The sequence below is a fragment of the Ornithorhynchus anatinus genome, chromosome 4 (assembly GCF_004115215.2).
Source record: "Ornithorhynchus anatinus isolate Pmale09 chromosome 4, mOrnAna1.pri.v4, whole genome shotgun sequence".
Taxonomy (NCBI): domain Eukaryota; kingdom Metazoa; phylum Chordata; class Mammalia; order Monotremata; family Ornithorhynchidae; genus Ornithorhynchus; species Ornithorhynchus anatinus.
The window spans coordinates 131730888-131745279 of record NC_041731.1 but is presented as its reverse complement, the minus strand read 5'-3'; the positions used below and the strand labels follow the sequence as shown (position 1 = coordinate 131745279).

General features: G+C 49.2%; 1 protein-coding gene across 1 annotated transcript in view; it reads right to left on the bottom strand.

The window, feature by feature from the left end:
- The window catches only part of CPZ (carboxypeptidase Z), a 66833-nt gene that overhangs the window by 33663 nt on the left and 18778 nt on the right, over window positions 1–14392 (bottom strand). The window contains exons 2-3 of the mRNA XM_029062193.2: window positions 5971–6351; window positions 497–712 (exon numbers count right to left, since the gene is read on the bottom strand). Of these exons, the coding sequence (XP_028918026.1) occupies window positions 497–712; window positions 5971–6351 (597 nt within the window). The remainder of the gene's footprint in view (window positions 1–496; window positions 713–5970; window positions 6352–14392) is intronic.

The following is a 14392-nucleotide window of genomic DNA, read 5'->3' as shown; positions in this document are numbered from 1 at the left end:
GAGATCCCGTAAAATTCTGTCTCTGACTGCCACCCACGGTTCCTTTTTTTTGTTGATTTCAGTCATGAATAGCTCTCCTTGAGACTAAGCTCATTGTGGGCAGGAAATGTGACTGTTTATTGTTCTGTTGTCCTCTCCCAAGCACTCAGTACGGTGCTTGGCACACAGTAAGCGCTCAGTAAAGACAATTGAATGAACGAATGACGCACAAATTTGTGAAGCGTTCCATATTTTTCTGTAATTTCATTTATTTTTATTGATGTCCATTTGTACTGATGTCTGTTTCCTCCCCCAGACTGTGAGGTCACTGTGGGCAGGGATTGTCTCTATTTCTGTATTATACTTTCCCAAACTCTTAGAACAGTGCTCTGCACACAGTAAGTGCTCAATAAATACGACTGAACGAACGAATGAATAAACACGACTGACTGACTGTCCGGCCTCCTCCTTCGTGACCCCCGCGTCCTCTGCTCCAAAGCCAACGGCTCCGACTTACGCAATTCGTGGTGGCCGGGCCTGCTGGAAAACTCGATGACCAGGAGGTCTTTGCCGTCAAAGCTGGGGCCGAGGCTGTAGGTCCTGGAGATACTGTGGCAGCGGGAGGCCGTCTTCCTCAGGACGCTGACCATCTGGACGTAGGAGTGGTGTGTAAACTGGATGAACGTGGAGGGCAGAGCGGATGGGCTCCCCTCACCCCCCGGCTCCGCGGGTCCTGGAAACAAAAAAAACACTCAACGTGACGCTCCAAGATCCATCGATCGATCGATTAGTGGTATTAGTGGAAGCAGCGTGCCTCAGTGGAAAGAGCCTGGACTTCGGAGTCAGAGGTCATGGGTTCGACTCCTGCCTCTGCCACTGGTCAGCTGTGTGACTGTGGGCAAGTCGCTTCACATCTCTGTGCCTCAGTTCCCTCATCCGTAAAATGGGAATTAACTGTGAGCCTCACAACGGGACAACCTGATTCCCCTGTATCTACCCCAGCGCTTAGAACAGTGCTCTGCACATAGTAGGCGCTTAACAAATACCAACATGGTTATTGTTATTTTCGAACGCTTGCTATGTGCAGAGTACGGGAAATGGGGTGGCCTAGTGGAAAGAGACTGGGAGTCAGAGGACGTGGGTTTGGATCCCGGTTCTGTGGCATGACTGCTGTGTGACCTTGGGTAAGTCATTGCTTCTCTGGGGCTCAGGTCCCTCATCTGTCAAATAGGGATTAAGATGGTGAGCCCTCTGTGGGACAGAGACGGTGTCCAACCTGATTACCTCGTATCTACTTTAGTGCTTAAAACAGCCTTGGCACATAGTAAACACTTAACAAATACTATTATTATTATTACTAAGCATTTGGGAGAGTACTTCCCTGTCCATAACGAGCTTACAGTCCAGAAGAGTGTTAAAGGCCTCAGATAGAGACCAGAATAATAATAAGAAGAAGAATGATGTTGGTATTTGTTAAGCGCTTACTATGTGCAGAGCACTGTTCTAAGCGCTGGGGGAGATACAGGGTAATCGGGTTGTTCCACGTGAGGCTCACAGTTAATCCCCATTTTACAGATGAGGTAACTATGACACAGAGAAGCGAAGTGACTTGCCCACAGTCACACAGCTGACAAGTGGCAGAGCCGGGATTCGAACCCATGACTTCTGACTCCCAAGCCCAGGCTCTTTCCACTGAGCCACTCTGCTTCTCAAGACCAGAAGTTTTGTTCCCCACCTGGCCCCCAGACCCTCACCCCAACTGTTTAATGCTTAGAACAGTGTTTGGCACCTAGTAAGTGCTTAACAAATACCATTATTATGATGATGATTATTACCTTATCACAAAAGAAAACTATTTCCTCCCAAAGATTCAGAAATCAGAGATGAAACGTCATTCCAGGCATTCAGTAATGCTTTCCAAAATTTTCATTACTAGTGGTAATAATAGTAATAGTAATAATAGAGGAGGAATGTGTCTGTTGCATAATAATAATAATTATGGTACTTCTTCAGCACTTACAATGTGCCAAGCTGGGGTGGATACAAGGTAGTCAAGTTGGACACAGCCTCTGTCCCACATAGGGCTCACACTCTTTATCCCCATTTTCCAGATGAAGTAACTGAGGCCCCCGAGACATGAAGTGACTTGTCCAAGGTCACACAGCAGACATGTGGCAGCTGAATTAGAACACATGACCTGACTCCCAGGCCTGTGCCACGCTGCTTCTCGGTATATTGTATTGTTATATTTTGCCCTCCCAAGAGTTTAGTACAGTGTCTTGCACACTATAAGAGAAGCAGCGTGGCTCAGTGGAAAGAGCACAGATTTGGGAGTCCGAGGTCATGGGTTCAACTCCCGGCTCAGCTGCTTGTCAGCTGTGTGACTTTGAGCAAGTCACTTAGCTTGTCTTTGCCTCGGTTACCTCATCTGTCAAATGGGGATTAAGACTGTGAGCCTGACGTGGGACAACCTCATTACCTCGTATCCTCCCCAGAGTTTAGAACAGTGCTTTGCACATACTAAGCACTTAACAATGGCCTTCATCATCATCATTATTATTAATATTATTATAAGTGCTCGTTAGATACAAATGATTTCTTTACTGAGTGGACCCCCTTTTAGAGGGTAAACCTATTTAGGGCAGGTAACATATCTGCTAATTCTGTTGTAATATACTCTCCTAAGAGCTTCATACTGTGCTTTGCACATAGAAAGCATTCAATAAATACGGTTGATTGAAGCCCCGGGAGGAGATACAATTCTATCAGATGAGATGCAGTCCCTTTCCCACACAGGGCTCACAGGCTAAGGGGGAGGGAGAACAGTTATTTAATCTGCATCTTACAGATTAAATAGTTGTGGCCCAAAGAAGTGAAGTAATAAATAATAATAATATTGATAATGGTATTTGTTAAGTGCTTACTATGTGCCAAGCACTGTTTTAAGCACTGGGGTGGATACAAGGTAATCAGGTTATTTCTCATGGGGCTCACAGTCTTAATCCCCATTTTTCAGATGCGGTCACTGAGGCCCAGAGAAGTGAAGCAACTTGCCTAAGGTCACACAGCAGACAAGTGGAGGAGGCGGGATTAGACCTCACGTAGTCTGTCTCCCAAACCTGTGACTTGACCCAGATATCACGGCAGACCAGCAGCAAATCTGGAATTAGAACCCAGGTTCTCTGACTCCCGGGCCTGGGCTCTTTCCACTACACCATGCTGTCCCCTAATTATTGTCACGATTATTGTTATTAATTCTACCTCCCTCTCTAAACTGTAAGCTCAGCGTGGGTAGGGAATGCGTCTACCAACTCTGCTGGATTTTATTCTCCCAAGGGCTTAGTACAGAGCACACGGCAGCACTCAGTAGACACAAATGGATTGACTGACTGCTATCATGCACCACGTGGGACCCAACTTCTCTGGGCCTCAGTTCCCTCATCTGTAAAAAGGGGATGGAGACCGTGAGCCCCATGTAGGCCGAGGGACTGTGTCCAACCCGATGATCTTGTCTCTATCCCACCATGCTTCCCCACACCTCAAGACCCACCAGGGGTTGCCCATCCACCTCCGCATCAAACGGAAACCCGTCACCATCGGCTTTAAAGCCCCCAATCCCCTTGCCCCTTCCTACCTCACCTTGCCCCTCTCCTCCTTCAACCCAGCCCACACACTTTACTCTTCTAATGCCTCCCTTCTCACTGTGCCTCCATCTCGACCGTCTCACCGCCGACCCCTGGGCCACATCCTGCCTCTGGCCTAGAACACCCTCCCTCCTCATTTCTGACAGAAAATGACTCTCCCCTACTTCAACGCCTTATCGAAGGCCCATCTCCTCCAAGAGGCCTTCCCTGACTAAGCCCTCGTTTTCTCTTCTTCACCGTCCTTCTGGGTCATACTGTCTTCCTCCCTTTAGTCATCCCCCCTCCCAGCCTCACAATACTTATGTCCATATTCATCATTTATTTATTCGTATTAATGTCCACTTTCCTCTCTAGACTATAAGCTCGTCATGAGCAGGGAATGTGTCTGTTATATTGTTGTACTGTACTATCCCAGGCACTTGATACAGTACTCTATACACAGTAAATGCTCAGTAAATACGATTTGCTGACTGACTGATCCTAGTGCTTAGTACGGTGTCTAAATTTGTACAATTATACACAAGTGCTGTGGGGAGGGGAAGGGGTAGAGCAGGCGGAGGGAGTAGGGGCAATGGGAGGGAGGAGGAGTAAAGTGAACGGGAGGGCTCAATCTGGGAAGGCCTCCTGGAGGAGGTGAGCCCTCAGTAGGGCTTTGAAGAGGGGAAGAGAGTTAGTTTTGGAAGATGTGAGGAGGTCACTGGCATTCCAGGACAGAGGTAGGGTGTGAGCCAGGGGTCGACGGTGGGACAGGCGAGAACGAGGCCCAGTGAGGAGGTGAGCGGCGGCAGAGGAGTGGAGTGTGCGGGCTGAGATGGAGAAGGAGCTAAGGGAGGTGAGGTAGGAGGGGGTAAGGAGGCGCACAGCTTTGAAGCCAGTAGTGAGGAGTTTTGTTTCACGTGAAGGTTGATAGGCAACCAGTGGAGATTTTTGAGGAGGGCAATGACATGCCCAGAGTGTTTCTGTAGAAAGATAATTCGGATAGCGGAATGAAGCATAGACTGGAGCGGGGAGAGACAGGAGGATGGGAGATCAGAGAGAAGGCTGACACAATAATCCAGCCGGGTTATTATGAGACCCTGTACCAGCAAGGTAGCATTTGGGATGGAGAGGAAAGAGCGGATCTTGGCGATGTTGTGAAGGTGAGACCGGCAGGTTTTGGTGACAGAGTGGATGTGTGGGGTGAATGAGAGAGCGGAGTCAAGGATGACACCGAGGTTGCGGGCTTGTGAGATGGGAAGGATGGAAGTGCCGGCCACAGTGATGGGAAAGTCAGGGAGAGGACAGAGTTTGGGAGGGAAGATAAGTAGCTCAGCCTCTCAAAGGTCACCTGTTATCTCCTTCTTACCAAATCCAATGGTCTCTACTCCATCCTAAATCCTCCTTGACCTCTCAGCTGCCTTTGACACTGTGGACCACCCCCTTCTCCTGGAAACATTATCCAGCCTCGGCTTCACTGACACTGTCCTCTCCTGCTTCTCCTCCTAGCTCTCTGGCCGTTCATTCTCAGTCTCTTTCGTGGGCTTCTCCTCTGCCTCCCACCCCTTAACTGTGGGTGGGGGGCGGGGGCGGGTACTTCAAAGTTCATTCATTCAATAGTATTTATTGAGGGCTTACTATGTGCAGAGCACTGTTCAGTTCTGTGTCCCCTTCTATTCTCCATCTACACCCACTCCCTTGGAAAACATTCAATTACCACCTCTATGTTGATGACATCCAAATCTCCATCTCCAGCCCTGATCACTCTCCCTCTCTGCAGTCTCGCATCTCCTCCTGCCTTCAAGCCAGCTCTACTTGGATGTCTTCCCGTCACCTCAAACTTGATAGGGCTAACACTGAACTTATCTTCCCACCCAAAACCTGTCCTCCCGCTCACTTCGCATCAGTGTTGACGGTACTACCATCCTTCCTGTCTCACAAGCCTGGAGCCTTGGATTTATCCTTGACTCCTCTCATTCAACCCACACATTCAAGCCATCACTAGATCCTGTCAGCATTCTCAACCTTCTCAACATTGCTAAATTCTACCCCTCCTCTCCATCCAAACTGCTACTCCATTAATGCAAGCAATTACTCTATCCCATCTTGATTATTTTATCAGCCTCCTTGCTGACCTCCCAGCCTCCCGTCTCTCCCCACTCCGGTCCATACTTCACTCTGCTGCCTGGATCATTTCTCTTCGAAAACATTCAGGCCACGTTTCCCCAATCCTCAAGAACTTCCAGTGGTTGCCCATCCACCTCCGCATCAAACAGGAACTCCTCACCACTGGTTTCAAAGCAGTCCATCCCCTAGAGCAGTAACCAGACGGACTCCTGGCCCCTGCTGAGTTTCCAGTGGCGGTGCTCACCTCTCAGTTGAGCCAGCGGGTCGAAACATCCTCCCTCTTCCTCCTCTCCGACGAAGAAGCGGTCGCAGTCGAGGAAGTAGGGCCAGGCCATGTCGATGGCGTCGAAGGCGGCCAGGCAGGTCTTTCTGAGGGCCAGGCAGGTGTGACGGCAGGGCCTCCGTGCCCGGCCCCGGCTGCAGGAGGGTGCCAGCACGGAGCAGCCCAGCAGCCGCAGGTCGGGGTCACATCGGCCCCGGAGCAGGCCGGGCAGGACGCTGAGGAGCAGGTACTCGGCGCTGGCTTCTACCGCCGCCCGGCTCTTCTGGCCCAGGAAGTTGGGGTACAGGGTCCCCTCCTGGGTGGGATGGCTGCAGTAGCTCAAGCCCAGGGTGCTGCAGTTTCCTGCCCCGGGGGGAGAAACGCAGAGAGGTGAACGCGGCCCCACTCCAGGGAGGGTGACGCTGGGCGGTCCCCGGGCCTGAGCCCTCGGTGGTTCTAATCTCCGCTCCACCACCCGTCTGCTGTATGACCTTGGGTGAATCACTTCTCTTTTCTAGACCTCACTTACCTCACCTGGAAAATGGGGATAACAGTGTGAGTCCCATGGGGGACAAGGACTTTGTCCAACCCGATGGCCTTGTATCCACCCCCGAGCTTGAAACAGGGCTTGGCATATAGCACTTAACAAATACCACAATTATTATTACCATTATTATTATTATGATAATTAGCCAAGGTGCTTCATCATCTCCCCACTCCGAGTGCAAACTCTACTGGACTTTTCCAAGTGCTTAGGACAGTGTTCCACAAACAGTGGGTGGTAAACTCCTCGAAGGGAGGGATCACATCTACTAACTCTTTTTTTACTCTTCCAAACATACAGTGCAGTGCTCTGCACACAGAAGACGGTTAGCTCTCTAAGGGCTAGGATCACGTCTATTGAGTCTACTGTGCTCTCCCAAATGCTTAGTGCAATGCTCGGCACCCCACAGCCGATCAATAAATTCTATTAACCAATTGGTTTATGATCCTAAGGGAACGACTACTTGGTTGCTTTCCCCATGTGAAAAGTAGTTTAGTATCTGTCTCCCCCATTAAATCGTAAGCTTTGTGTGGGCCGGGATCCTAATACTCTGCACATAGTAAGCACTCAATAAAATTCATTCAGATTTACTGAGAGCTTACTGTGTGCAGAACACTGAACTAAGGACTTGGGACAGGAAAATACAACAATAAATGAACAAAATCCCTGCCCCTGATGAGCTTACAGTAGAGAGGGGAAGACAGACATTAATATAAATAAGTAAATTACAGATATGTACATAAGTGCTGTGAGGCTGGGAGTCGGGAAGAGCAAAGGGAGCAAGGCAGGGAAGTGTAGAAGGGAGTGGGAGATGAGGGAAAGAAAGTTTAGTCCGGAAAGGCCTCTTGGAGGAGATGGGCCTTCAATTAGGCGTTGAAGCGGGTGGAGTCATTGTCTGTGGGATTTGAGGAGGGAGGGCGTTCAGGACAGAGGCAGGACACGGGCCGGGAGTCGGCAGCGAGGTAGACAAGATGGAGGCACAGTGAGAAGGTTAGTGCTAGAGGAGCGAAAAGTGTGCGGCCTGGGTTGTAGTAGGAGAGAGGGGAGGTGAGGTAAGAGGGGGCAAGGTGAATAACAGCTTTAAAGCTAATGGTGACAACTTTTTGTTTCTTCCAGAGGTGGATAAGCAACCACTGGAGTTTCTTGAGGAGTGGGGAAACACGGTCTGAATATTTTTGTAGAAAAATGATCTGGGCAGCAGAGTGAAATATGGACTGGAGTGAAGAGGGACAGGAGGCTGGGAGGTCAGCGAGGAGGTTGATGCAGTAATCCAGGTGGGATAGGATGAGAGATTATATTAACATGGTAGCAGTTTGGATGGAGAGGAAAAGGAGGATTTTAGTGATTTGTGAAGCTGGGACCGACAGGGTGTAGTGAAGATTGGATACGTGGGTTGAATGAGAGACGGGTCAAGGATAAAACCAAGGTTATGGGCTTATGAGACGGGAAGGGTGGTGTTGCCATCTGCGGTGATGGGAGAGTCCAGGACAGGGCAGCATTTGGGTGGGAAGGTAAGGAGCTCTGTTTTGGACATGCTAAGTTTGAGGTGATGGGAGGACCTCCAAGTGGAGATGTCTTAAAGGCAGGAGGAAAAGAGAGACTGCAGAGATTAAGGGAGAGAGATCAGGGCTGGAGATGCAGATATGGATATCATTCATTCATTCAATAGTATTTATTGAGCGCTTACTATGTGCAGAGCACTGGACTAAGTGCTTGGCATGGACAAATCGGTAACAGATAGAGACAGTCCCTGCCCTTTGACGGGTTTACGGTCTAATTGGAGGAGACGGACAGACAAGAACAATGGCAATAAATAGAATCGAGGGGAAGAACATCTCATTAAAACAATGGCAAATAAATAGGATCAAGGTGATGTACATCTCACTAACAAAATAAATAAGGTAATGAAGATATACACGGTTGAGCGGAGGAGTGCAGTGCTGAGGGGAGGGCATGGGAGGGGGGAGGAGCAGAGGGAAAGGGGGGAGAAGAGGATTGAGCTGCAGAGAGGTGAAGGGGGGCGTAGAGGGAGCAGAGGGAAAAGAGGAGCTCAGTCTGGGAAGGGTTCTCCGAGGAGGTGAGCTTTAAGTAGGGTTTTGTAGAGGGGAAGAGAATTAGTTTAGCAGAGGTGAGGAGGGAGGGCGTTCCGGGACGGCGGGAGGACGTGGCCCGGGGGTCGACGACGGGACGGGCGAGAACGGGGGACGGTGAGGAGGTGGGCGGCGGAGGAGCGGAGCGTGCGGGGTGGGCAGTGGAAAGAGAGAAGGGAGGAGAGGTAGGAGGGGGCAAGGGGATGGATGGCTTTGAAGCCAAGAGTGAGGAGTTTTTGTTCGGTGCGGAGGTCGATAGGCAACCCCTGGAGGTTTTTAAGAAGGGGAGTGACAGGCCCAGAGCGTTTCTGCAGGAAGATGAGCCGGGCAGCGGAGTGAAGAATAGACCGGAGCGAGGAGAGAGAGGAGGAGGGGAGATCAGAGAGCAGGCTGACACAGTAATCTAGCCGGGATATTACGAGAGCCCGAAGCAGTAAGGTAGCCGTTTGGATGGAGAGGAAAGGGCGGATCTTGGCTATATTATAAAGGTGAGAGCAGCAGGTTTTGGTGACGGATCGGACGTGTGGGGTGAACGAGAGAGACGAGTCAAAGATGACATCGAGGTCGCGGGCCCGAGAGACGGGAAGGACGGTCGTACCGTCCACGGTGATAGGGAAGTCAGGGAGAGGACCGGGCTCGGGAGGGAAGATGAGGAGCTCAGTTTTGGTCATGTTGAGTTTTAGGTGGCGGGCCGACATCCAGGTGGAGACGTCCCGGAGGCGGGAGGAGATGCGAGCCCGAAGGGAGGGGGAGAGGACAGGGGCAGAGATGTAGATCTGTGTGTCATCTGCGTAGAGATGATAGTCGAAGCCGTGAGAGCGGATGAGTTCACCGAGGGAGTGAGTGTAGATGGAGAACAGAAGCGGGCCAAATATCATCCCCAGAGGGGTGGTAGTTGAAGCCATGGAAGCGAACAAGTTCTCCACGGGAGTGGGTGTAGATGGAGAACAGAAGGGGACCCAGAATTGAACCTCGAGGGACCCCCACGGTTAGTGGGTGGGAGGCAGAGGAGGAGCCCATGAAGCAGACTGAGAACGAACGGCCGGAAAGAGAAGAGGAGAACCAGGAGAGGACAGTGTCAGTGAAGCCAAGGTTGGGTAACGTTTCCAGGAGAAAGGGGTGGTCCACAGTATCGAAGGCAGCTGAGAGGTGGAGGAGGATTAGGACGGAGTAGAGGCCGTTGGATTTGGCAAGAAGGAGATCACTGGTGACCTTTGAGAGGGCGGTTTCTGTGGGGTGAAGGGGACGGAAGCCAGATTAGAGGGCATTCAGGACAGAATTGGAGGAGAGGAATTTGAGGTGGCGGGTGTAGACTAACCACTCGAGGAGTTTGGAGAGGAATAATAATAATGGTGGTATCTGTTAAGCTCTTACCATGTGCAAAACACTGTTCTAAGCGCTGAGGGGATGCAAGCTGATCAGGTTGTCCCATGTGGGGCTCACAGTTTTAATCCCCATTTTACAGATGAGGGAACTAAGGAGAGGTTAAGTGACTTGCCCAAAGTCACACAGCTGGCAAGCGCCGGAGTCGGGATTAGAACCCACGACCTCTGACTCCCAAGCCCAAGCTCTTTCCACTGAGCTACGCTGCTTCTCTATGGTAGGAGGTGATAACTGGAGACACATGTGGGGTCAAGGGAGGTTTTTTTTAGGATGGGGAGGGAAAGAAGCCCCTGGAGAGCGAATGGTTGAAGATGGCTGTTAGGATGGGAAGAAGGGAGGGGGCAAGTGTTTTGATAAGGTGTGAAGGGATAGAGTCGGTTGTGCAGTCGGAGGGGGTGGATTTGAAGAGGTGGCAAGAAATTTCTTCTAGAGATACCGCTGGGAAAGATGGGAGAATTGAAGAAGGGGCAGGTGAGGGATGGACAGAGGAGGGAAAGGAGCGATTTTAGTGAGCTCACCACTGGTGGTGTTAATTTTCTTAATAAAGTAGGTGGGCAGCTCACTGGGGGCAAGGGATGAAGGAGGTGGGGGGACAAGGGAGGCTGAGAAGGGAGTTAAACATCTGGAACAACTGGCGAGGGCGATGGGCGTGGGTGTCGATAAGGGTAGAGAAATAATTTTGCTTGCAGAAGAGAGGGCAGAATGAAAGCACGCCAAGATAAACTTGAAGTAGACACAATCACCCTGAAATTCAGATTAATTTACTGATCCTATCTCCTACCTTCTGTAATTTTTTCTATGATATTTGCTAAAGCGTTTGCTACGTGCCGGGCACTGTACTACGTGCTTGGGTAGATACAACACAGTTAAGGCGGACGCAGTACCTGTCTCCCTTAGGGCTCACCGTCTTAACTGAGGCACAGAGGACTAAGTGACTTGCCCAGGGTCACACCACAGACAAGTGGCATCCAATAAGACTCATTTTTTGATGGATTGATCTAGATGAGACGGAATAAAGTAACCTGCCAATCTTGTCCACTTAAACCTCAGAAATCCCCTGCCTATCAATCCATGGTATTTACGAGAAGCAGCGTGGCCTGGTGGCTAGAGCACAGGCCTGGGAGTCAGAAGGATCTGGGTTCATTCATTCAGTGATATTTATTGAGCGCTTACTGTGTGCAGAGCACTGTACTAAGCGCTTGAAAAGTACAATTAGGCAACAAATAAGAGTCAATCCCTACCCAACAACGGGCTCACAGCCTAGAGAAGGGGGACGGGGGACCTGGGTTCTAACCCTGGCTCCACCACACTTCTGCTGTGTGACTTTGGGCAAGTCACTTCACTTCCCTGAGCCTCAGTTACCTCATCAGTAAAATGGGAATTAAGAGTGGGAGCCTCACGCAGGACAAGGACTGTGTCCAACTTGATTTACCTGTATCTACCTCAGCATTTAGAACAGTACCTGGCACATAGTAAGCACTCTACAAGTACCGTAATTATTTATGGAGAGCTCACTGTGTGCAGATCACTGTACTAAGCGTTTGGGAGGGTAGACTAAAACAATATAAACAGACTCGATCCCTGCCCTCAACAAGTTTACAGGCTAGAGAGCTGCCAGGCCTTCCTTTTCACAGATTGTAAACGGGGTCTAGGGGTCAGGGACTGGACTTGTCCTACAATCTGTTCACACCCATCACATCCCAAACAGGGGCCTGGAACAAGAAGTATTCGTTAAGCGCTTAGTATGTGCCAGGCACTGTACTAAGCAATGGGGAAAACACAAGCAAATCGAATGGATACAAGCAAATTAGGTCGGGCACAGCCTAAGCTTTTTCCATTAGACAGACAGGAGAAACGGCATGGTGTAGCGGATAGAACCCGGGCCTGGGAGTCGGAAGGTCGTGGGTTCTAATCCCGGCCCTGTCACTTGTCTGCTGGATGATCTTGGGCAAAGTCACTTCGCTTCTCTGAGCCTCAATTACCTCATCTGTAAAATGGGGATGAAGACTGCGAGCCCCATGTGGGACAACCTGATTACCTTGTATCTACCCCAGTGCTAAGAACACTGTTTGGCACATAATAAGCGCTGAATAAATATCACTATTATCATTATTATTAGATGAAGGAACTGAGGCTCAGAAACGTGAAGTGACTTGCCCAAGATCACACAGCAGACAAGCGGCAGAGCTGGGATTAGAACACAGGTCCTTCTGTATAGCACTGATGCCCAGGGATACAGGTTAACCACACCAGCTAGTACTTGCGTCTGCATGGCCTAGTGGCTAGAGCACAGTTCTGGAAGTCAGAAGGTCATAGGTTCTAATGCCGGGTCCACCACTTGTCCGCTGTGTGAGCTTGGGCCAGACACTTCACTTCTCTGGGCCTCAGTTCCCTCATTTGTAAAGTGGAGAGTGAGACTGTGAGCCCCATGTGGGACAGGGACTGTGTCCAACCCGATTTGCTTGTATCCCCCCCAGTGTTTAGTACAGTGCAGGGCATGTTATTATTGACCCTGCCCAACTTTAGACCTACCACTGGTGCCAATGATAATAATAATAAAAATAACAGTGGGATTTGCTAAACACTTATCATATTCCAGGCACTGAACTAAGCACTGGCTGGACACAAGCAAATTGGGTTGGACACATTCCCACATGGGGCTCCCATTCTTCATCTCCATTTTGTAGATGTGGTAACTGAGGTCCAGAGAAGTGAAGTGACTTGTCCAAGGTGACGCTGCAGACAAATGGTGGAGCTGGGATTAGAACCCAGGTCCTCTGACTCGCAAGGTCACGCTCTAGTCATTAGGCCATGGTCAACTGCCCTGGTGGCCAGAAAGTATGGTCAACTTCCCGACTAACCCTGGTGACACTGGCCTACCGCACTGGATATCAGTCTTTCCCAGTTTAGGTTTCTGCTCCCAGTATTTGGAAATCTAAAAGTAAATGTGGCAGAGAATTTTATTTTATAAAGTGAATCATGCCTCATTTACTAAAACATCAAATCACGCCAGGCATGTGTTCTCAATTGTCTACTGGGGAATTGAAATGTGGTCAATCTAATTGATGCTTTGAAAGAATATAACAATCTCACCCTGTATTTTGACTACAAAAATATAATTGGCAGCTGCACTGGAAAACAACCGTGTTTCTGGAAGAAAGGAAATCTGGAAGAGCTGATTTTAAAAAGGAGAATATTAAAATTAGACCGGGAAGTAGAGAGGTTACCAATTTGAAACATCAGCAGTTTTCAGGATGATAAGATTGCAGAATCCTCAAAGGAGCCAGCCCTCTATAAAACGCTGACAATATTGTGATTTTCTGGAGAACTGTCTGTCGAATCCTCCTTGGGTGTTGACGATCTAACCGAAAGCAATGAATGTTTATGCTCGGAGTATGGACCGCAAAGCAAAAACTTCTCGCAGCACTCTCCAAATTTATAACAAATGTGTTGGGAAGAATAGCTTGATTTTGCAATAGTGCACAGATCTGGTTGTTAACTGGTATTGCTCGAAGAGAAAGCAGTTGGCAATCTTATTTTCACAAGCTCAAGCAGCCAGAAGAGAAGGAATGATTCACGATGAGAGAGGCTTGGATTACAGTTGCCAAATCAATCAATTAATCGGTGGTATTTATTGAGCGCTTTCTGCATACAAAGCACTGTATATTTTCCCTCTGCTCCTTCTACTCCCCTTCACCTCCCCGCAGCTAAACCCTCTTCTCCCCCCTTTCCCTCTGCTCCTCCCCCTCTCCCGTCCCACCCCCTCAGCACCGAACTTGTCCGCTCGACCGTATATATCTTCATCACCCGATTTATTTTGTTAATGAGAGGTACATCACCCTGATTCCATTTATCTGCTATTGTTTTAATGAGATGTTCTTCCCCTCGATTCTAATTATCGCCATTGTACTTGTCTGTCCGTCTCCCCCGATTAGACTGTGAGCCCATCAGAGGGCAGGGACCGTCTCTATCTATTACCGATTTGTCTATTCCAAGCGCTTAGTACAGTGCTCTGCACATAGTAAGCGCTCAATAAATACTATTGAATGAATGAATGAATGAATGAATGAATGAATGAATGAGTGCTTGGGAGAGGATAAACAGAGTTGGTTAGACACAATCTCTGCCCGGTACTTGCATAAAATTATGAGGGCTCTAGGCAATAAACAGAATTGCATAATCAATCAATCATTGGTATTTATTGGCCTTTATTGAGCGCTTACTGTGTGCAGAGCACTGTACTAAGAGTTGGTTGATTCATTCCATGGTATTTATTGAGCGTTTACTATGCGCAAAGCACCGTTGGTAAGATTCCTTGCCATAAGGACCTTATAATCTAGCAAGGGAATCTAGGAAGAGGTTTAAAAATCCAACAGTGCCCTGCCTG